The following is a 23,415-nucleotide window of genomic DNA, read 5'->3' as shown; positions in this document are numbered from 1 at the left end:
CCAGCATCATAGTCCCCAGCAATCTTCATTCCAGGACTGCTTTAAAACTTACACTGGAGCTAATAAGCCTCCTTGAGACACAAAGCAGTAGGGACCAAGGGGTGGGAATATCTAAGTGGCTCAATATGGAACCAACCCTGGTGCTGGTGCTAATGAGCTCTACTGAACTTTCAAAATTTTCATTACTATGTCCGTGATCTCCTAGTAATCACAGGGAAAAAGTTACTCATACAGAATTTAAGACTAAGCCACTTGAGATAAATTAAGAAACAGTACCTGGAGTTATATGACAATAAGGGATCAAGGCGTCTTAGGTGATGTAACACAGTGCAAAAAGCATAACAATGTAATTAAAGCTTGCATTTGACCTGCCTCAGCTTTTATCTTCTTACAACCTTCTAGTCACACTTTTTTTTCCCATCTCTTCTGCTTACAATCAACGATAGTTTAGGAGCCTTTTATTTAACATCCGCACATTAGCGTGTGTGTGTTGTTTGTTTTTTTGTTTGTTTTTAACATTGCTTTCCCTATCATGCAAATACTTATCAGAAGGTATATTAGAAGGAAAACTTCAAAATATTTGCTTTCAAAATAAAACCTAACTAAAACATATTGATTCACTGTCCAAACCATTCCCTCTCTTTTCCCAGGAGCAGATGAGAATGAAAGGGAGAAAGAGAGAATGAAGTATACACCACAGATGTCAGTCAGGTCATTAAATTCTGTGCAGGATACTACAGTGACATGAGTGATATATCAAGCTATATGAAGYAGAATAAGATGGCCACCAGTAAAGATCCACAATTACAAACAAAATTGAGAACAGAACAAAACATTAAAGCTTTCTGGAAGGTTGTTTTATTCCATTATAAATCCAAATATTTAACTGTTAAAACTAAGATCTAATACCCTGGAACACCAGGGGAAAGTACGTTCCACTGAATTCTCTTAGCAGCAGTAAAGTTTTCTTTGACTGTCAGTACAAGACATCTGTACTAATCTATTCACATTAGTTTCACCTGATTGCCTGGTTTAATGCAAGACTCAATTACTTTGGGATTAACTCAGCAATAAATTACAATTCCGGAGGGTTGCTCAAATTATTCTAGGTTTACAAAACTCTACACCTTCCCATATACCATTTGTTAGTGTAACAGAACTAATTCAACGGACTTTATCTGTGCTATTTTTTGTGTGTTTCTAACCCAATATTTAAAAAAAAGTAAAGGTCTTAATTAACTAGGCAGCTAAAATGGCCTCACTGCGAAAAGTGGCAAGCACACAGAAACACTGAATAGCTAAACAAGATAACTGGATTCTTCCACATTTTTTCAAATTCAAGCCGCTTATTTAGTTGTCTGAAATCAGAAGCATTGTCTTACTTTTCTCTTTTTGAAAAACTGTGATTTTAGGTATCTCTGTATTACTTCTCCAACACAGAAACAGAAATAGAGGAATCTGACTGTCAGTGACATCCAATATTTAGATCCCAGTCCTACTCTTGGACCCATATCAGTACAATCAGGTTAAAGAGTCAATGTGTACTGTGGAGTGCCAGAAGGCTGGTCCCTCAGATTGCCTGGAGCTTCCTTCTGGCTCATATATCAGGATTCCCTTTACCACAGAAATCAAGAAGCAGGAATAAAGAATTAGCAGTGACATATCTCTCTGGTATAAGGTCATGACACAGCCAGGATATGCATAACCAGGATCTTAGACATGCAGGGCCATCAATTCAGATGTAGTCTTTAGATAATCCCATCAGCCTTCCATTGAAAAGTCAGGGTTTTACATAATGTACTTAAGTCATAGTCTTTTCTAATCTGCAGAAAAATTTTGACAAAAGGCTCTTTACTAATATATTCTCCAGTAAAATTTAATCTACATCATACACCCACAATAATGATACATGTGATTCTCTACAGTTACAGTAATAATTCAGAGACCTTGAAGACACTGAAAATTTTCAAGAAACATACTCCCTGATAGTTTTCTCATTTTGACATTGTGTTCCCTGCAATGACCTGTTTTCTCCTTTTCATGTACATCCACAATCCACGCAAACCCACTGATGACCACCACCTAATGTTAGAGAATCCCCATTTTAAAATGACTATACCTGTTTAGATGGAATTGTAATACTAAACAACAGAACTGAAATAACTGAAGATTTTTGGCAAACTACATGTCTTCAATGGAAGTCTCATGAAGACCTTAAGTTTGAGAGGAATGTTCAGTCCTTCTACAGCAATTACAGTTTTGCCACATGTCTCAGAATTTTGCTAAACAGAACTAATTGTCATTCACCCTAAACCCACTATTATCCCCCAAATGTTTGGTAACTGCCATATCTAATCTCACGAATGTAATAACAAATCACATACATTTGTCTGCTCTTTATAGACCTTAGTACGTAACTCTTTAAATGAAAAAAGCTGTATTTTCAAAGCATCATGTATAGAAATATTCACTTACATATAAAGTTTATAGAGAGTTAAACTCTGTTTTGTCAGGCTGCCGGAGAGCAAATCATTTACAAAGGTTAAAAATTTATTTGTTTATGATCAAAGTAAGTACTAAGCCAATGTGCCCACTCAGGAGAAAGCTCCATACAGAGGACATGAGCATTTCTAAAACTAGTCTGGCRGTAGCCAATAATCCTGGGAAATGGCTTAATAACTGGTATGTTAATTATACGGTTTATTTACCCTCAAATAAATTTAAAACTAAACGGAGAAAACAGGTATAATGAAGACAGGGCAGTCTCCAGATCAAGAAATAATTTCACAGAGGCATGATCCCATCTGTGACAGCAGTACAAATGTTTCAACAGTGTTGTAGCTGAACAAAACAGAGACCTCCTTTTGGAGCTGTGCTAAAGTACAGGTAGCAATAAACAGTAAGCATTCATTTAAGGGGGAAAAGTGACAAACACAAGGTAGCATATCCTTGCGAAGCTGCAGGAACAGTGCCTGAACCTCAAGAGACTACTTGAAGTTTGCAATGGGGACTATCCAGGCAGAACAGATAAATGAACTCCAGAAACCTCTTACCACAGCACTGGTGGCCTATTTGGAAAATTATCTGGCTAATTTTAAAATTCTTGCTAATATTTCTCATGCAAAATGGGCAGAAATAGCATGAGAAGATAAAGTCCACCTTGCAGAATGCGAAGATAAGTCAAGAAGAACAGATTATTGCTGTCTGTCTGTTGGTTTATTCTGCTGTGCTTTACTGTGCACTGCAAGATATTTCTGTCCCAATGATACAGCCAAGGACTGGAAATATACACACATATTAATAAATTAAGTATGCTTAGTCTTCTTCATTTCTATTTCTGCTCACAAACAGCAGTTCTTTTTTGGTGCACCAATTTGAGAATTAAATACTATGATTTGGCTTCTTAGACAAGTCAGAAGAATTCCATAATATCAAAATGAATTGTCTACAATGAATTGCCAAATCTCTCAGTTCTGTCATTTCAAAATTATATCAATGTTACTTTTTATTTTAAGGTTAAGCTACCAACTACACTACTGAGCATGTCAACAGTGGAGGGAAGATGGACCAATATGCTTCAAACTTTTAATTATTCAATTAGCAAGTTAATAAGGCATATTGCATATGGAGGATAAGGCACTCAAAAATGAGTTTTCTTGAGGAGACAAGAAAGTGGTAACTCTTGGCACCTAAGTGACATAAAAGCACATGAATAAGGAATCAAAACTGTCATGACTTGGGGAACATAGTGAAACACTGTTATTTTTGAGAAAAAAAAATCAAGTAAAAGCTACCTTAATAATGTAGATCCTGACGAGACTCCTTAAAAAGTTTTTTCTACTTGACATATCAAGAAAATTTCAATGAGAGGAGAATTTGACCTAAAAGATACTATCTTGTATGTATACAAGATATTCTAGAATATCCACAAGGAACACAAGTGAATAAAATAAAATAAAATAAAATAATAAAAGGTATAGAACACAGATTCTGATTCTTTCAGACTCAAATGATGGATAAAATTATACATGCTGATGAAGCAGCATAATAGAAGAGGGTATTTGTGGGGAAAACTCATGCAGAAAAAAGGTCATTATTGCACATTCTGAAGGTAAACTTGTATGCAAACTGATATTTGGAACCTCAATACTGGCAACAGAGGGGAAACAATGACTGGAATTAAAGGTACAAGTCAAAAAAGAAGAATATTAAGTAAAAATATAAAAAGTGTTATATATAAAAATAAAAAGTGTTATTTCTTATTCTGTGAAAACAGAGTATATTCTAGATCTGTATTTTTTAAATACAGGGAGGAAGAACAAATTAAGAATCATTAAGAAATGTCTGTAAAACAGAAAAATGTAAAACCAGGAGTAAAGTCAAACCACACTGAAGAATACAAATGCTCAAATACAGCACAGAYATTTACTATTAAAGAAGATACTAACCCTTTGAACATGGTTTGCTGGAATTATTTCCCTTCTGTTATCTCTTGTTTAAAGTATCAGAGTATCAGAGTCATAGTTAAAAAGAAGAAAAAAAAAGATTAAGACCACTTCTCTATACTAATACTGCAAGTTATTTACTCCTCAACCATATACAAGACTGAGCCAAAATGTCAGGCTAAAGAATAAATGATATATATCATCACTTCTAAGGCCCAAAGGAACTTCTGGTATAATTTAATCCAGAAATAAACAAGAGGAATTGAATCTGAATTTATAAAACAAAGGCTGAGATTTTCACCAAGTGATTCCTGCACCACACTCAATAACTTCTGCAGGGGCTCTCCATGGTTTTAGGAGAGATACCGGGTTTTCACTTAGAGGTTTCCTGGTGATTATTTCTATAGGTAGTGACACTCACTGGTACAAAATTACTTTTCAAAATTACTTTTGTCTAGATTCAACTTCCAACCACAGAATTTCATTAGTATTTTCCTGTTAAATAAAAAAAAAAAAGCAAAAACAAATCCCCCAAACCTTCTGTCATTAATTTCTTTCTCATGGGAAAGTAAATATGGCCTTAATAATCAGGTCCTTAAGAAGCTGCAAGCAGTGAAAACCGTATAGTGCCTTAAGTCTACAAAAAGATTTATTCATTGACTCCCTTTCATCTTGTCCATCATATTTAAGGAACAACCTGAACTTGTTTACCTCATTCACATAGCCATGGTTCACTGTCCAGAGCATTCACATCCTTCAGAACCAGAATTATTTCCCCAGATGAACAACACACAAGCATCCGTAACTGTTCTGACCTTACATGCACAGGGCATATGAACCACTTTCTTCAGTCCTCCAAGTTCACCAAAAAACTCTATTATTTTCTGAGGATGTGTATTTAAAAGTACTCTAAGTTAACATGCCAAAGTTTATTTATGTACCTCAGTTAGGATTAGGGCCCTATTGCTYGCCCTCTGGAAAGCCTGGGTTGGAATTCCAGTGAAAAAAAAAACCCAAAATCTACCACCAATTTTGAAATAATGATTTTCACTGGTTTTTCAATCAGTGAACAATTGTGGCATGCTTTAAATCATTTTGGTTCACATTTAGAAAACATGACTTTTATTGCTAGACTCTCTGAATGGCTTCCCTAACTACAATCCAACACCTTTACACATTAACATCATTATCACTTACCATGCTACCACACAACAGTTCTACAGGCCTCAGTCATGGATGAAGGCCTCCTTATTAGGCACTTTATATGCAAGTGCTTGAAGAGCTGTATGAGTGGATTGGGATTAGACCTGTTTATCGAAGTATTTAATACTATGATGCACTTGCTGGGATAATCAAAGCATTAAGACTCAATACGTAGTATCAAACTTATGTATCATCTGCAGAATAAGAGTTTGACTGCAAGTTTTTCATGAAATCATTACTGAGCCAAGCCTCTTTCAGAAAAGCTCAGTCTCTTGAACTTCACCTCGTGTAATTAAATGGAGCCTCTGCCTTAACAATAACATCTCCTCATTGCTTTCTATTCTCCCAGCTAGCAACTGACTCAGAGCCAAGGGACTGAGACTGTGGTGTTGATGACGATCTGCATTTCTGGCCCTCTGTGCCTGTACAAAATTTCCCTGGCTTCATTCAGGTGGATATGACTGTGTGAAAGGGCAGTGAGGAGACGAGGGAGGCATATTAGGAAGCTGAAAACTCTCCTGTAATCTTTTTGATTACCAGTTGTATCTCCAACTTTGGGCAAATAACATGCAAATATCACTTCTATTCTATTTATCAACTTAAAATTCACCATTCCTCATGAACCTGGAGGTCTAAAAGCTGGCAAAGGAGGCATCTGCTCAGGGCAACAAACCAGTCATAATCCAGCTGCCTCCTCTGCCTATGCCAGGGACCTGGAAAGACCAAGTGGCTGCTAATTTAGCAACCAAGAGATGAGCAGGCTGTGTCAGGTGGGCTTGGCGTGAGGAAGAAATGAAAAGGTCAGCCTCTGCCACCCGTGACAGGCTCTCTTCTTTGTCCAGTGGCAGCAGGAACAGCAAGTTGGATTTTCAAGTGTTTTCTTTCATCTTGATATGTTTTGTTAACATTCAGTCTCCTAAATCTTAGAGGTGCTTTTATACATTTTGCATTAGGCAGTCAATGGAGAAGCACTGGAAATAATGAAACAAGGACTGACACCATGTCTTTACAGTACTCCATCCAATCACCAGGCTCCTGTTGCTTGCTTTTCTTCTGGGCTCATGAATTTCTGCTGACACATCCTCAGCCAGGAGGGAGATGGATCGGAGAGTGTTCTGACCAGCCAGTACAAGGGGCTTAGCAAGGTATTCTTCTGGAATGCAAGTGTCTCACTTCCCATGCAAGCACTGACCACTTTATTACTATACAAAAATGTGGGTCATATCTACTTTCTCTTTCAGAACGTTCTCTCAGTTTCCTGCACCCAAATTCATGATATAGGTGTCCACGTGAAAGAATGGACTATGAACACTTATTTTCAGAAGTACCTAACTGTGAACCTAACTTAGGCTGGGTTTTCAGCCTTTCTTCTGGGCTGGTTTAAGCATCCTCTCTCCCTTTCCAGTGCTTTGACTTTCATCTGTCCGTCACACCTCACTAATCAACACGCTACTCAGCCTTTATGCATTCCAATCCTAGAGACAGACATGCGACCCTTAGGCAGTACTAATTATCTCACAGAAAAAGGASTTAACTGACTGTGGGAGAGTGAAGGGCAAAAGCCAGCTTCACAGTATACTATCTTAATCCTAATTCCATCCTTCTGAACTGTGGACCTAATGGCACCCCACTCTTCTTCAAGTCTAAGTGCAGTGGCTTCACAATTCAAACCCTCTAAAGTCTCTTCCCCCTCATAAAAGAACCCCTACAAGAACCTGTCCAATTCCAGTGTTCGGTAAATAAAGTTTCAATTTAAAGGCAAACAAAGGGGCTGCTCTGATCCCTGTATAAACCTTCTATCAAAGTAATAGCTATAAGTGAAAGGAGAAGGATGATATTGGCCCCACTGTGATATGTCAGTTACCAAACATTAAACTAGGTTCACTTTTAAGCTACTCATGGTGGACATTTTTCACAGTGACATATAAAAACTTTTCTCCTAATTATGAATTTAAATTCTAAGTCACATATTGGGCAAATCCTCATAATATGAAACGTGAGGTATCTGAGACTTAAAGCTCTGTTGCTGTTTTGCAGTCCGTAAAATGAGATGACTAATAGTGTATGATTTTGCTGGCTCATTGTGCCACCAGTGTTCATTGCTATTACAGGGTGGGTAAGGTTTAATATGGATTTTGTGTTTTGTGGTTTGAAGTACTCCTTACCACTGAGGATTCATTATTTGCCACCAAGATACAACATGTGCGTCGTTATCTCCTATACATAAAAAGGGAATTAATAGGATCATCATTGGCAAATAGTCTCTGCAGGTACCAGATGTAATTATTATCATTTATGGGGTACTGGCCTTAGTAATGACATATAGGTTGGTGATACAGCATGGAATGAGATCACTTGCTTCTCTCTTCAAAAAGATCTTTCATGGCATAAAACTTCTCTCCCTTACTTGCAGAATATAAAGGTATCTTTCATTCTGGATTTCCTTTTCCTTTTGAGAATATTTGAAGCAATATGTAACACTGTAAATCATGATAAAAAATCTGTAGGATTTTGAGAAGAGTAAAATCAGTAATGTAGTTGCAGGTGTACATCTGTAGATGATTACAGTATTACACCCATGTGGCATATGGAATGATTACTAGCCAGATGTTTCAAAAATCTGAACGCAAAAGAATCTGTACTGTGTGGAAAGCACAGACAAGGAGGAAAACTGCTCAGAATACAGCAACAGCAGATGGAGGAGGGGTTCTGGCATATTTGTGTCTCTGTGGCACCCCTTCCAGCAGCAGATAACCCTACCAACATCCTTAGTTTGGCCTGATAGTGCCATATTAAATACGTTAACTAAAGGTAGACATACACTCAGACAAACAATGGCATGGAAGACAGAAGTACTTTCCACAGTTCTCCAACTGCCAAGTCTTTCATGCTCTTATTTAATTCCACATTTATGCTTTTTAGATATATCAGATGAAAATACATATGCAAATACAATCACATGCCCGATTGTACAAGTACTGGGGTTTATTCAAAAAAAAAAAAAGGTCATATTTCTCAGTGTTTAGCCCATCCCTTTTTGTGCACTTCATGCTATCAGTTACACTCTATGGAGTTAAACATAGCTGGGGAAAGTACAGAGAAGCACAGAGAAGAAGAGAATAAAATCAGAAACAGGCCAACTGTGAATACACCTGACGCTGTCAGTGGGAGTCAAGGCTGAAGGCTGCTCTAATATGAAACAGATGTCAACTTTTTCATAGGAGTGTGAATCAAGATCAGCTAAGAAGCCTGAGAAAGAGAAAAGCTTGACAGTACTATACCAGTATCATCAGTAGTAAGGAGCTTTCCACCCACATCCACACAGCCAGCTTTTCATTCATATCCTTTCTCTTACTCCCACTCAGCCCCACAGGTAGTGTTTGAAAAATATTCCAGGCGTCCTGATGGATAAAAGACTTCATTTAATATGAAGGCTCCCACTGTATAGGAACAACACCTACTTAAGAAGTCAAGTTCTGCATCAAACTGCTGGGAAGAGTACTTGGGTTTCTACTGAGTTCATGAACAAGTAGAAGAAAGTAAAATTTTTTGTAAACTCCCATCAGTTGGAACCTTTAACATCTGAAGTTGCTCTAACCTAGGGGGAAGATTATTCTTTCTCTGCTGTTACTTCCTCCTGTCTCAGAAGTTCATACAATAAGGGATTTGGGGTCCTGAAGTCTTAGCTAATTGGTTCTCCACTCAATGTGGTTATTGCTCATAACTTTTCCAAGGTGTGACCAAACAGAAGTGACCTGGTTTTCAATAACTTCACTCTCTCTACAGATTACACTGATAAAGCTGGTGAATTGGCTGCCTGGTGTTATTTTCATTCTGCATCTAATCTACAAATACATAAGTTGAAGAACAGCAGAGGCATTAGCTGTAGATATCTGCTGACGTGGTCCAAGTTTGACAAATCAGCCTCACACACAACAGGCATGAGTATTGTATTATTATTACATATTTAAAGTGTGCAGGCAACATAGAACCTATGGCATGAATCTGATTGTATTACTGCTGCACAAACACAGAATGGAAGCAGGTTTTGTGAAGAGAGGAGAAGCAATTCATGCTGTACATCTTAATTTTAAAGAAGCTTTACATAGGGTAATATGTCTAGGTGAAACTACTCGGTGACGGGTGCAAAGCCATTTGGTAAGTGTCCTTATGAGCAGTTATTAATGAAACATTGTCAGAAAAAGAGACTATCAAATGAGGTTCCATCAGAGTCTGTTTTTGGTTTTGTTCTACTTTTTCATTATTGACTAGGTTGACAGAAAATAAATTATACTCATCACATTTCGGATGAAAGTAAGCTAAAGGGTACTGCAAGCATTCAGGAGGAAAGAATTAAAATTCTAAAAGATTTTGGCAAATTGAAGAAATAGTCTAAAAATTAGAAATTATGACATGCAACAGGGACAAGTGCAAGGTTCTACATTTAAAAAGAATCAAGTAAACAAATATGGAATGCGAAACAATCATGACAGTTCTTTAGAAATGTACACAAGGGCTGTAACAAATCAGAAAAGCATATGAATCACCCACATCATGCTGTTGTAAAAATGGAAAACATCTCACTGGGATGTAGAAGCAGTAATACAGCTTAAAAAACCATAAAGTACTCTGCCAGTACTCCATTTCAGCAAAGAGGTGAATCAGCTAGAGAAAGTCTAGAGAAGATTTTTATAAATCAAAAATGATTTATAAAAAAAATAAGTCTTACAGCAAAAAACTGAAAATTTTGGAGCTATATGGCCTAGCAGGGCCCTAAAGGGTAGAAGAAGCATAATAATAGTCTTCAAAGATGCAGAAAAGCTCTTTTTAATGTTTTCTCTATATCCATAGTGAATAAGGTGCAAAATTATGATCTTAAATTGCAGAAAGAAAGATTCATGTTAGACTTTAGGAAAATCTTCTTAAGAATAAGGATAATGAAGCACTGCAATAGATTGCTTGGAAAGACTGAAGTCTGCTTCACATGAGAAGGTGGACTACATAATCTTGTCAAGATGTCTTCAAGCCCTATTTATCTATAGTCTGTAACTATGTTCTTCCTTCAAAAATGCATACATACACACATGCATAAAACAGATAAACAGAACACCTCAAAACTAAAAAGAAAGCCTGGGAATTAAATGTTTATGAAAATATTTTGTCAAGTACCAAAACTTACATTACTTTTCCAATTTTTATCCCTTTAAAGCCAAAATCATTTATAAAAGTGGGAAAAGAATATGGCCAAAATTGAGGGACTTTCTAAATATATAACTACCTGCTTCGCATAGTCTTCACAGTATAAAAAATCAATCAACTTGCAGCTGATTTGGACAGATTTGGTCTTCACTCTGTAATAAAATCGTAAAAAGCCTCCCTTTTCTTTCTCTTTGAAGAAAAGTAACAGAAATGATCAAATTCAAATATGCATAACTTGTATTTATATACAGCAAATGAAGTGGCACTGATTATATGGTAACTGCCAAACTGCTGTGCTCTTGTGATTTTTGTAATGATACATTTCAGGAACCAACAGGACAGGCTGCATAATAATATCTGCAAGTAAAACATCAATGAATGTATACAATAAAATACTATAATTACACAGGAAAGATCTACTGCATTACTTACCTGTTAACTACATACAAAGGTGCATCATCAAATGGAGATTTATAAAATATTGATAAACTTGCTGGTTATTACCCTATTTTTAACATTCCTAATTTGAGGAAGCTTATTTAACTTATTTAACAGTGGCATAACTGCTCTGTCTCATCCAATATTTTAAAGCTTAGTGATCAGCTTTCAATTGATTTTCAATTTAAGCTCTGGCTGCTGTACTGAGATGTGCTTACGACCTAGTTACCTATTTCTAGACAAAAAACATGTATCAATGATATAATTCTCCTATGACTATTAGCAATCTTTTATCTTTAAAATGCAGCAGTCAGGAAGACATATCAATAAAGCATAGGACTGGGACCCAGGAGACCAGAGTTTTAGCCCTGCTTTTTTAACCAGCTTTGCAGGCACCCTTTGACTTCACCTGTCTTTGCCAAACTCTTCCCATCAGTAAAGAAGTACCGGCCTCCTTTAATAAGCACTTTGAGCCTTGTTCAAATCATCTACCCACCTAAGCTTGTCCAAGGCATTGCAGCTACTTTTCCCCAGTGACCAGGTAGACAGCTAGAATAACAGCGTTCAATGCCCTAGTAGGTATGACAACTAATTTTGCATGTCAAGATAAGAAGGGTAGTTTCAGTCGGAGGTATAATTCTTCTGGTGATGTACTTATCCCACGCTCCACTGCCAAATTATCTCAAACTAGAGAACCTGTGTGTGGATGTTTTCAGCTTCTAGTGTGAACTCAGCTCATGTTTACCCAGGCATGACAGAATGCCACTAACTTACGATATGCTGAAAGTTGTCTGAAAGATCACACAAGGTTGTCCTCTGAGATCTACCAAAGACAAATTTTATATAAAGATAGGTACCATGGGTGGTGCTAGTACAGCTAGCAGTACTGGTACAACAAGGACACTTATGGATTCCAGGAAAAACAGAATGATATTTGGATGCTTTCTCCTTTTATAATGAGAGAAAAAAAAAGCACACATTATGGTAGTTTTTGTTCAGAAACTTTTTAGTATCACAGAGTACCTGTCGTGACAGAACTGTGAATCTATTTCTTGTAACCCTCTGGCTCAGTGTGTATATTCAGCCACCTGGCAATCAAATGAAGTGATTTGGACTGCAAAGGCTTTCAGTATTCAAAAAAAGTCTTGGATTGTAGTAATTCAGTCATTAAACCTTTTTATTACCTTCAAGTTCAGCTGGGGCCAGGATAACAGTCTATTGTCTGGAGCTCAATCCAGGAAAAATGAAAAGAAAGCTTACTGGAGCCAGAGAGAAACATCAAAGAGAATATGGCCTGCAGGCACGCTTTCTCATTTGAAGGGACTTCCCTACCTGTGTTTATGAAAATGTACACTGCAGGCTCCTGTTGGACCTTTGTCTGTGAAATGCATGTGAGATAACCACAAGGCTCTGACAGGGAAACTGCATATTTTCCATCTGGGTATGGATTTTGCTTCAGCATATTTTTGCCATATTTCAGCTGAATTACTGCTCTGTGCTCCTACTCAAGTTTCTTTGTGGAAATGACACCACATATTCCAGCTAGCAGAGAAGGTATTCTCTTGTTGATTTGTGGTGTTTCTCACAGAACACACATCACAGCTGCACTGCAAAATCTGCTTAACTCTCAATCACTTTGGGGGTTCTAGTTCTCACTTACACATTGCGGATCCAGATTGCCGCAGATATACATGCTCTCACTCTCTCTCCCCCTGCCCCTTAGTACCAAGGTGATTATCAAAGTAATTCTGGGTGTTTTTGAATAAGAATTACTACTAAAATTAGACAAATAGGATGAATTATGAGACCATTATATACTCTAAAATGAATCATAAATAAAACACAGAAATTAGTCATTATATTTGCATACTGGTGATAATGAACTGTTGCCTCTTCTTAAATAAAGACATTGTTTTAAAAATTTTTAAATCCTGGGAACCCAGGCAGTATAAAAATAGATTATAACTTTATCATTCCAAAGCAAACAGCACAGCTTCTCTTTCTGGCACGTGCTCTACTTGAGCAGAATACTGATTGCACTTGATATCTTTTCAGCACAGATACGAGCTATCTGTTCTACTCATTTTATAAACATTTTTAAATGGATACTGAAATGGATTTTACCAGTAGGACAGACCTATCTCATTAAAGCCACTGTAGCCCAGCTCTTGCCTGCTTAGTCCCAGATCTTCAAGGTCCATGCATTTAAATCCAGGTGGGCACTGGTAACCTTCTTCTAGCTCCCTGGAACAGTGGGTGTCTGGGATAGCTAAATTATTCCAAGTTACATTTCTGTGAAAAAAACAAAATTAATGCGTTATATAAATTCAGTCCATAGAAAAACTAAATACTTGTAAGYGAGAGGACTAAGGCAAGAAGTGTATCGGCTGTTATTCTCACTATTGGTTGTTCTTTGGAATATGTTATTTGCATTAATTCTGAACTAATTATGACTCCCCAGGACATACAGAAGAGGTAATACACAGCTGCTCTGACTGCTCTTTAATGGAATTTGGACACTTACTGCTTCGGACTCCTTTGAAAATCCTGAGAGTGTGTCCAACTGCAGTCAATACTGTGACTTTGACTTCCACAGACATTACCTGAGGTGGCTTTGGTACTCTTAACAGTATCGTTATGGATGACTCACCAGCCATTCAAGTATATATTTAGTTTCTTGTACCTCGGTTAGGCCAGGTTTCTACCACAGCTACATAAGATAGCTACCTTTCACTGGCACAGCCAAGGATTCAAATCACTACATTTTCAGAGTTACTATCTGGGTATAGCTGTGACTGAAACAGTTTGGTTTCACTTCTGGACAAGGCCAACAACGGTCTGGTAAAAGAGGTGAAAAACTTTTAACTGACTCAAACTGGTTCAAACAGATTCACGTTGGTAAATGTAACACTGAAAAATAGAAAGATCATGAGACAATGGGCAGCCCTGCCACCCAGTGTGTTGGCCAGAGAGATGCTTAGTCATCTCATTTTATTGTTGCCAGAGGCTGGGCATCACTTGCCTTCCCAGCTCCTCTGGCACATGGGGTTATACTACTGGAGCTGCTCTGTCATGCTGCACTGCAACAGGAACTCAGGTAGTGCCAGCATTAAGGGACACAGTAGCTAACAGGAGAGAGAGAAGTTGTTTGTGGCTCCCCGTTCTGTTCAATCTGTGCCTGCTGGCATGCACACATGAATATAAATCAAAGTATCCTCAAACTTTGGTAAGGAGGAGCTCAGGCAGTTAATTCTTGTAGGTGCTTATGGCACACTTGATTATAGCAATACATAGTTCTTTGCCATGGAAGAGCCAGAATCAAAGACCGGTCACCCCCATCTTCCAAGAAGTTGTTTAGTTAGAGGTCACCTTAGCAAAAAAATCCCTGTCCTGAACAGGTCCCTGTTATGGTTTACAAAGCAACACAGCACAGTACCACAGTGCAGAAGTGAGGATTCATGCTAGCTGTACTATGAGTCAACTGGGTAAACCAAAGAGAAGAAAGGCTGCAATATGACACAGCTCCAACTCTGCTGAATAAGTGCACAGCTAAGAAAATCCATTTTTCATCTTGCTTATATTCTGACTCTGACCTAGCAAATAGAAATCCTGATTTTTGATTCAGTCCCAGTGCAATTTCAAATTAGACTTGAAAAGCCAGTCAGGGTCAGTTCTGGTTTGAGAAAAAAGCAATTCACAGCAGTTTTCCTTTCATGTTCAGGCTGTTTCCTACTTCCTGCAGAGACTTTTGATATAGGAACAACCAAAATGAACCACCCAAAGCTAAAAAGAAAATCTTGTAGTATGCACCCCCTTATCCTGAAGCCTCAGGATGAATCTTAAAATTCATCATCTTTTTTTAATTAATCTTGTTTGTCCACAGAACAGGTGAAACTTTTCTGTCTGCCCTTTAGTGAAATTAGTACCTTACAGTTCTTGTGAAAGTCCCCTTCTTTTAATCTAACTCACAGATGCATTTTGACAACTAAATTGGGTGAACAGAAGCTTTAATTACTTTATTTTTCTTGCTTTTATGCACTGCATGCAATAGCAAAAGATTAGTCTAAATTTGTCCTTGTGAAACTGAAGCTTTCTACAGTTTTTCTTAGGCAATTGTAAATGCAGAGAAATAACCATAACTGCACTTACTCYGTAGCCATTTCTGCATGATGCCCAGAGCCATGCATAACTTCATGCATGCACACACAAGCATATACAGCTTTAGCTAAAGTTTTATAGAGTAACCCGAAAATTTAGCTATGTGCGTAACTAGAAAGACGGGCAGATATACAAGCATATGTGTAGCTATTTAACTTTTTGTAAACATGGTCAGCATACATCACTCAAGGATTTAAAAATTTCATCCAAACACTTCAGATTTATGATACTGCTCTCTAAAAGCCATTATAATATAAGAATATCTTAAGACAATGTTTTATGAATATTTTTATGAATCAAAATTAATTCATTGGCGCAAGCAGATTCAGTGCCCAGGCTACTGGGAGCTAAAGAATTTTACATTATGGTTTGCATTAGAAAATCCCTCAGATCCAAGAGGCTAGCAGTGTGAGGGCATATTATTAAAAGTATTGCTGTCTCAATCATTACAATGCAAAGCACTCATTTTAAGTGCTTCATTTAAAACTAGGCCATTTCTATATCATATCAAATCTCTGTCTGAAGAAAAAAAGCTGTCTCCATGCATGGAGTATCATTTTTGTCAAAAGGGAAGAATCTCTGCTTATAGTACCTGTACCGATACAGGTACAGACTCTTTTGGACCGATGTCATTAGGCAGTTTGTATTCTGGTTCAGGATAGTGAATAAATACAGCCAGGAACATCTAGCCTAGTAGTGGCTAGAATATCACCAGTCATTTCCAATATAATATGATTTAAAATGTTTTATTCCTTCATATCCCAGTAGGTCGGACATACTCAACAGTGACTACATAAAAATGCAGATTCAGCATGTAGACTCAGCACGTAACTAGTTTTAACCTTCTCAAAAGTTCTATTAGGCAATGTGCTTGAATATCTTGCTGAATAGGGGCCTTGATAAAGTTACAAATCCTCACAACGTGAAAAAGGAAATAATCCATTCTCATAGACCAACTGAATATTTCAGATCCATGCACAGTATTCAAAGTGTATGAAATACACCATCAACCCAACAGGTGAGCTGAGAAATGAGTTCAGCATAGGAATGTAAAGCATACAGAACTAGATACATGACCTCACATCCCTTGATTAGAATCCTTTGATAATAAGATCGTTGTAAAAGACATAGGAATGCTACTCTGACATGTTTTTAACTGCCTGAAGAACATTCTGACCACATACATACATACATACATATGGACATCACAAGAACAACATGAATTAATGTGTCTCAGTAGTACATGTGCCCCTTTGCTATGGCATCTGCAGCAAGACAGGTCTTTCAGCCACCATAGTCATCTGAACACAATCTCTTCTCTCTGAGTACCATCTCTTTACTAGGACTGTTCTTTAAGGAGAGGTTTTGACCTTAGTACTTAACAACTTAAGAGTCAAATTCCCTGAGGTAATTCCTAACTTATTTGACCTATTTTCTGTTAACCCGACTTTCTCTGCCAAGAATAGAAATGGAGTTCAAATACGGTTCTTTTCTTCTGGTATTCTATTAATTTTTAAACATATCACCAGAAAGTCTTTGGAAATTACCAGCCTACTTATGTAGTTCCCAGATCCAAAAAATTACAGGAAAAACTAATAAGGAAATATATTGATAAGATATAAAGAAATTGATTCAATTACTGAATTAGGAAAAGAAGTCAATAATGAAACATGAACTAGCTGGAGCTGAATTATTTTCTACATTAGTACAGAAGAATTGCATGTCTCTCCCTGTGCCAAAGCGAAGCTCTGCAAGGCTGCTTGCCAAAGAACTACTACCTAGGTAAAAATACCATAGCAGGCATAAAAAATGGCTGACAGATAATGAAGTAAGTAAGTAGCAACTGCACAGCTTCCAAGTAGGGAGCAATACATTAACTGGGATCTCAGAGGAACTGGCACTGGGATCTGTGCTATCCATTTTTGTTAATGACCTGGGGGACAGCGTGAACTCCACTTCATCAAAATCTACACAAACCATATGCTGAAGGATGACAAATACCTATGAGAATAGAGAACGACTTCAGTTCTGAAGAGCTTAAAGGCTATTCTCAATAATTGCGATTTAATGTCAACTCATGAATTCAGAAAGTGATAGAATCTAAATGCAAAATGGAGACTGCTCTATAGAAAGCATTAATACAGAAATAGGTTTGAATCAGATGATTGATAAAAGATAGATTTTCTTTAAGACATCAAGAATTCATAGATTCAGCATCCTTTGATGTTACATGAATTTAGATGTCTAACTTTGAGCACTCAATTTTGAAAAATTTGTTTGATTCCTATACATTTTTCTAAAGATCATTTCTTGTTTTGCAGTATTGGCAGAGCACAAGCAAAAGCAACAAGCCACTGAGAAGGCATAGAAACGAGAGAAACCTAAAACAAACACTGAAGTTCAGACCTTCATGACCTTAGTATGAAGTTCTTGGAGTCTGGAATAAATTGGTTCTGGGCCAGGATCACTCAATAAACATTTTCTCTTGAGCAATACGGTGGCTTTACGGTGGCTACATTGACTTTAGACACATTATCTCATTATTAATACTGCTCTCTTATTTTAAATAGATAAATGAGATCTAGTTCATTTGTCTTTATTCTTAAAAGTAGAGTCATTACTTCTGTGAAATAACTTCATTGTACTATTTTGGACAATCATTATAGACCATGAACATATTTTTAAGCCTTAAATTCTGTATTACATCAGTATTTTATGAAATGAGATGTCAGTTACAAGCTGGATTCATAGTGGGAAAATAAGGCCAGCTATTTGATGAGCATCCTGATTTTAACAATATTTTTGGAGATTTCTTTGAAGAGCAAAATATAAATTTAATATATGTATAAACTGGCAGACTAATCATAACTGAACCTCTCAGGTCACAGATCTGATATACACAGGGTAGCAAATACTAATTTCATAGTCAGCATTTCCAATACATTTAATTGTACAAAAGAATACATTTTCACATCAACTGCAGAATAAGCTCTATTTAGTCACAGACACTTTGCATTCTAGATTTAATGCTCTCTCCTGCAATTGAGTCTATTCAAAAGGCAAAGGGTTCAATTAGGCTGTCCTCAGTTAGATTGCTAGTGCCATTTGGAATGCCTGAGGATAACCCACTCAACCTCTAGCTGCTGATTTAGGAGGTTACAAGTCTCTGTAGGTCTCATGTCATACCTGAAAGTTTTGGATACATTAGGTTATTTCAAGTAGCACTAAATCCCTACATGGATAATTGCATCAGTTCCTTCAAGTTAAAAAATGATGGTTTCTATGGCCAATAAGCTATATGATCAGTCCCTTAATTTGCTTTCCACCTTTACCACCCTCCAATTTTAGAGCACAGAACCTTGTTTTCTAGTCAACAGACTTTCCTTAAAGAAGGTAAACTACCAAAATGCAACAAACAAACAAACAAACACACACGCACACACACACCTACTGGTATATCCATAATTAATGGCCCATATGAATCAGGAAATCTGAGATTAGGTTTCTGTAACAACATTATACCAGTAATGTTATGCAAAAGAATGTTTACAGTAGGTCCTATTAAAAGCTCAGGCAGGTCAGGTCCATTACTATACAGTTTCTGTCATCACTAGGTAGCTAAAAAATATTTCTTTTATATTCCAAGTCATGCCTTTTTTTCAGAGACACTAGGAATTTAAAAGGCATGAAGCTTAGAAGGAAAAGTGTTTTCTTTTTAATCGGCTCCTTGTGAAAAACAAAAGGGAGGAGGGATTAAAGTTTATTTTTTGCTTGGTGATCATGAAAACAATCTACGTACCTAGACAAACTTCCTTTTGTTTGCCTTTTTACATGTGACTTTTTCCCAAATCCATATATTAAAGCTTACTGTACTAACCCAATCAATTCCATTTTATCCACTGGGAAACTCTGAACATACAATTTCTATTAATGGATGGTTGCTAAATTACTTCCTTAGACTAATGCTCTTTTTACAGAAAGACCTAACAATAACATCACTAGTCCCTCGGAACTGTTAGAATAATAACACCATGATATAGTCATTAGAATTTTTTTAAGAAATTTGTTTCTATCGTGAAGGCTTCTTTTTAACCACTTTCATAATTATTGTCTCATTATGACCTCTACTTAGCATGGAAGATGTTCATATCTAAATTAGTGCTGTTGATATTTCTAAAATTTGCAGTAGTAATTTATCATCATTACTGGGCACATTTTTTCAGAGAATACTCACTGTCAGCTAACTCTCCTGTCACCAAAGCCAGACACATATATAACCACAAACTTCAGTACATGACAGCCATACAATAATTGAGTTCTCCTGAAAATCTCATTCACTAGATCTTCCAGATTATGTGGAAAAAGCTTGCAACTTAGAACAATGCTGCTGCTAAAGTCATTACAAGTTCTAGATAATACAATAATAGGATCATCCAAAATCACTGATGATAGTTGAAGAAATTTCAAAGAGTACCTCTCTGCCTTAAGGATTACAATTATTTCTAAGCAAAATTCTTTCTCTGATGTTTTACAGTCTTAGCATTCTCATGGATCATTTTTAATGTTTTGATTTACTTTTTGACAAACTTAGGTCTAAAGTCATCATGGACCATATTTAGAGAACCAATTTCCTGTTTTTAGTCAAAGAACAAAATCTGTTTTATCTTTTAAACTGTGAGCGTGAAAACATCATCCATATTTAATGTTTCTCATAATTATATCTGTAATTATAACCATAAAACTTTCAAAGCTTTCTGGTAACAGATTGTCTCTGATGACTATTTATTATTATTATTAAAAGATGAAGATAGGGCATGCTTCAAGGACTCACGACTTTAGGGACACTACAAACACAAAGCTTAAGCTTTGGCAACATTCCTTATTTTACATTTTAACTTGGCAAACACAGATTTTGCCACTCAAGAATTAGTAACTGAGAAGGATATTAGACAATATCTGCTAGGGATAATTATATTCAAATCAACAAGCCCAAATATCTGAGGGTATCTCTCATCTCTTTTATTAATTTTAATACATTTTGGAATAGCAGGGAAATTCCAGAAGAATGCTAATGTGCCGTTATTTTAAAAGACAAACAGCATGATTGGTGGGCCTGACATCAACCCAGACAAAAGAATGAGAGAGCTTATACAAAGTCCAATTGATATAGAATAAAGAACACGAACAGAATTGATGGCAGTCATTGTGGATTTACAGAAAATAATTCTCATTATACTAACACGATTTTGATATGATTTCAGATTTGTCTATGGAAACTTCCTATCTTAGATTTTGTAAGGCAATTCAGTCAATAACATATGATTGATTAAAAGGCTGGCACTACATAATATCAGTAAAACACATGCTAAGTGGGCTGAAAACATGATTGATTCACATCTCAAAAAATACTTGCCAATGAAACTATCATCATGATCTACCATAATCAATGAGGTAGAAACAAACATAAAATCAAGAATACAGGTAGAGAGATAAATAACAATGAGAACAGGGAAGCAAAACTAAGCTTTCTGGACCATTTGGTTACCTGAATCCAGTAAAATGCAAAGTTATACAGGTGGAATTATTGAAAGCAAGCTGAAACTGAAAGCAAGCCTAATCTATAGAATAAAGGGAATAAAAGAGGGTGGAAATACTATATTGTAGAATATAGATACTACGTGAGAGTTTGGCAAGGGAGGATATAACAGTGAATTCTCTTATATTTCTCATAATAACATTGTGGCAAGAGAGCCAGTGCTTTCCCAGACTATAAGCATGACTGTAATGAGTTAATGTTCCTCTCTGTATGGCACTGGTACAAATTATGATGAATACTACATAGTTTTGTGTTCATATTTTTAAAAAATATTTGAAAAAGTGGGGAAAGATCATAGAAAAGCTATGAAAATGAGAAAACTGGAGAACATGTTTTGCAGTGAGAGACTTAAATAGCTAAATCATGTTAGCTTATTAAAAAGCATATTGAAAGGTGCCTAAATTATTTTGTGTAAATGGACTCACATAGAGAAAATATTGGGAATTAAGATTGTTGGTAATCTAGCATAAAAAAGTACAAGAAGAATAGAAAGCTAATAGCTGAAGCCAGACTAAAATGATAAATTAGGGACATATCTTTTAATAGTGAAAATTATTCACTTTTGGTGTAAACTAACAAGTTCCCTTGCTTGTGAATTATTCTTCTGCTGATACTTTGATCAAGAACAGATTCATACCTAGAAGACACACTCAAGTCAGGTGTAAGCTATAAGGCTGCATACAATGGAAACAGAATGAAAGGTAATATAAACCTGTAATTTACAGACAGACAGACTAATGATCTAATTGTTTCTTTTGATCCTAAATTCAATATACAGATACTGTAATATTTTACTACTGCTAATATATTGTCTTCCAGTATCTCTGCCCCAAGGCACATCTTGTCATCTTGGCATTCATTTCAGATCTTTTATTGATTATTTATCTCAGTTTCAGGTTTTGGTATCTATTTTTCTGATAGTTTTCACACGGTCCTCTCAGCAAAGTGTTAAAGCTCCAGCCTTAAAGCTCGTACCTCTTAGGTGAATCACTAGAAGGAGTGTCACAATAAAAGGCTGTAGCTCTAGCTCTTATCCCACCTCATTTTAGGCAATGAAGAGAGAGAGAAAAAAAACAAATCTCCAGAGGATGATTTGGATGTTGGTGGGTTGAATTGCATTCCAGAAGTACCTTTCTCTCTCCAGAAGCTAGAAAGGGAATTTAAGGCACTTAGGTTCCTAACATAGGTGCCAAAGTCAAAAAATGGATAATTCCATACTTATATCATTGTGACAGATCATTTGTGTTACGCAAAGCCAGTGCTGCCACTGCCCATATGAGAACAGGATGCTTGCAGATACTTAATGGTTTTGACAACCTGTTGGTTTGATCGCTAATTACTGGAATTAGAGGAAATTAAATTCAAATCACCCTGTCATTACTCTTCAGAGGAACAAGGCCACTGAAGTTATCCACAGAATAATGAGTAAGAAAAATAAATCTTTCCTATWGACAGTTCTGGTATGTACATCCAAGCACTAGAAAGCAAAGTTCGAAAAAGAAAACTCGAAAGTCCTGGTATGGATTTATTCTTAAGGTAGTATGCATGAATGACGCCTTTTTGAGATTTTATGAAGTGTCACCTGGCATACAACCATATGACAGCCCATTTTTTTGATTGCTACAATTAGTCATCAGGGAGCTGCATTCAAATAGCAATTCCAAGATACATATACTAATGTGAGACTTGTTTCACAGGAAGCAAAATAAGATAAATTAATAGAATTCACACAATAAATTAATAGAATTCACACAATGAACGAAGCTGAGTCTATAAGAAAGTGCTAAAATACAGAAAATAAAAGAGAAGAGCTAAAAACAAATCTACCTAGCTTGCATGAATCTGCATAATTTCACCAATGTGTATTAAATTAGGCTGATTTACATGTTGAAGTGATCTAATACCTATAGCATGTATTACAGTCCAATAAAGCATTTCTTTAGAGAATTATTTAGAAGAATGAAAAATGCCTCAGTTTAGGACATGAACTCAAATGTATAAAACAATCTAAGATGAAGACTGCATCCATTTTGACTTTGAAGTATGTCCAGGATCACTTCAAAAAACCTAAGTTTGTGTATCAGACTTACCTGGGTTGTATATATAAAAATACCTTCCGATCAGCTCTCTATCAAATATAGGGAATTACAGAATAACAGAATCACAGAATCGCTGAGGTTGGAAGGGACCTCTGGAGATCATCTAGTCCAACCTCCATGCTCAAGCAGGGTCACCTAGAGCACGTTGCACAGGATTGCCTCCAGGCAGGTTTTGAATATCTCCAGAGAAGGAGACTCCACAGCCTCTCTGGGCAACCTGTTCCAGTGCTCTGTCACCCTCACAGTGAAAAAGTATTTCCTCATGTTCAGATGGAAC

General features: G+C 36.6%; 1 protein-coding gene across 2 annotated transcripts in view; it reads right to left on the bottom strand.

Annotated features, from left to right (window-relative positions):
* NALCN (sodium leak channel, non-selective) overlaps positions 1 to 23,415 on the bottom strand; it is a 237,119-nt gene that overhangs the window by 177,278 nt on the left and 36,426 nt on the right. For both annotated transcript variants that reach the window (XM_026066533.1, XM_026066534.1), the window contains exon 6: positions 13,423 to 13,577. In XM_026066533.1, coding sequence (XP_025922318.1) covers positions 13,423 to 13,577 — 155 coding nt within the window. The remainder of the gene's footprint in view (positions 1 to 13,422; positions 13,578 to 23,415) is intronic.

The sequence above is a fragment of the Apteryx rowi genome, unplaced genomic scaffold (genome assembly GCF_003343035.1).
Source record: "Apteryx rowi isolate R43461 unplaced genomic scaffold, aptRow1 scaffold_242, whole genome shotgun sequence".
Classification (NCBI taxonomy): domain Eukaryota; kingdom Metazoa; phylum Chordata; class Aves; order Apterygiformes; family Apterygidae; genus Apteryx; species Apteryx rowi.
The sequence above is the reverse complement of the archived record's forward strand: the minus strand, read 5'-3'. Positions and strand labels throughout refer to the sequence as shown.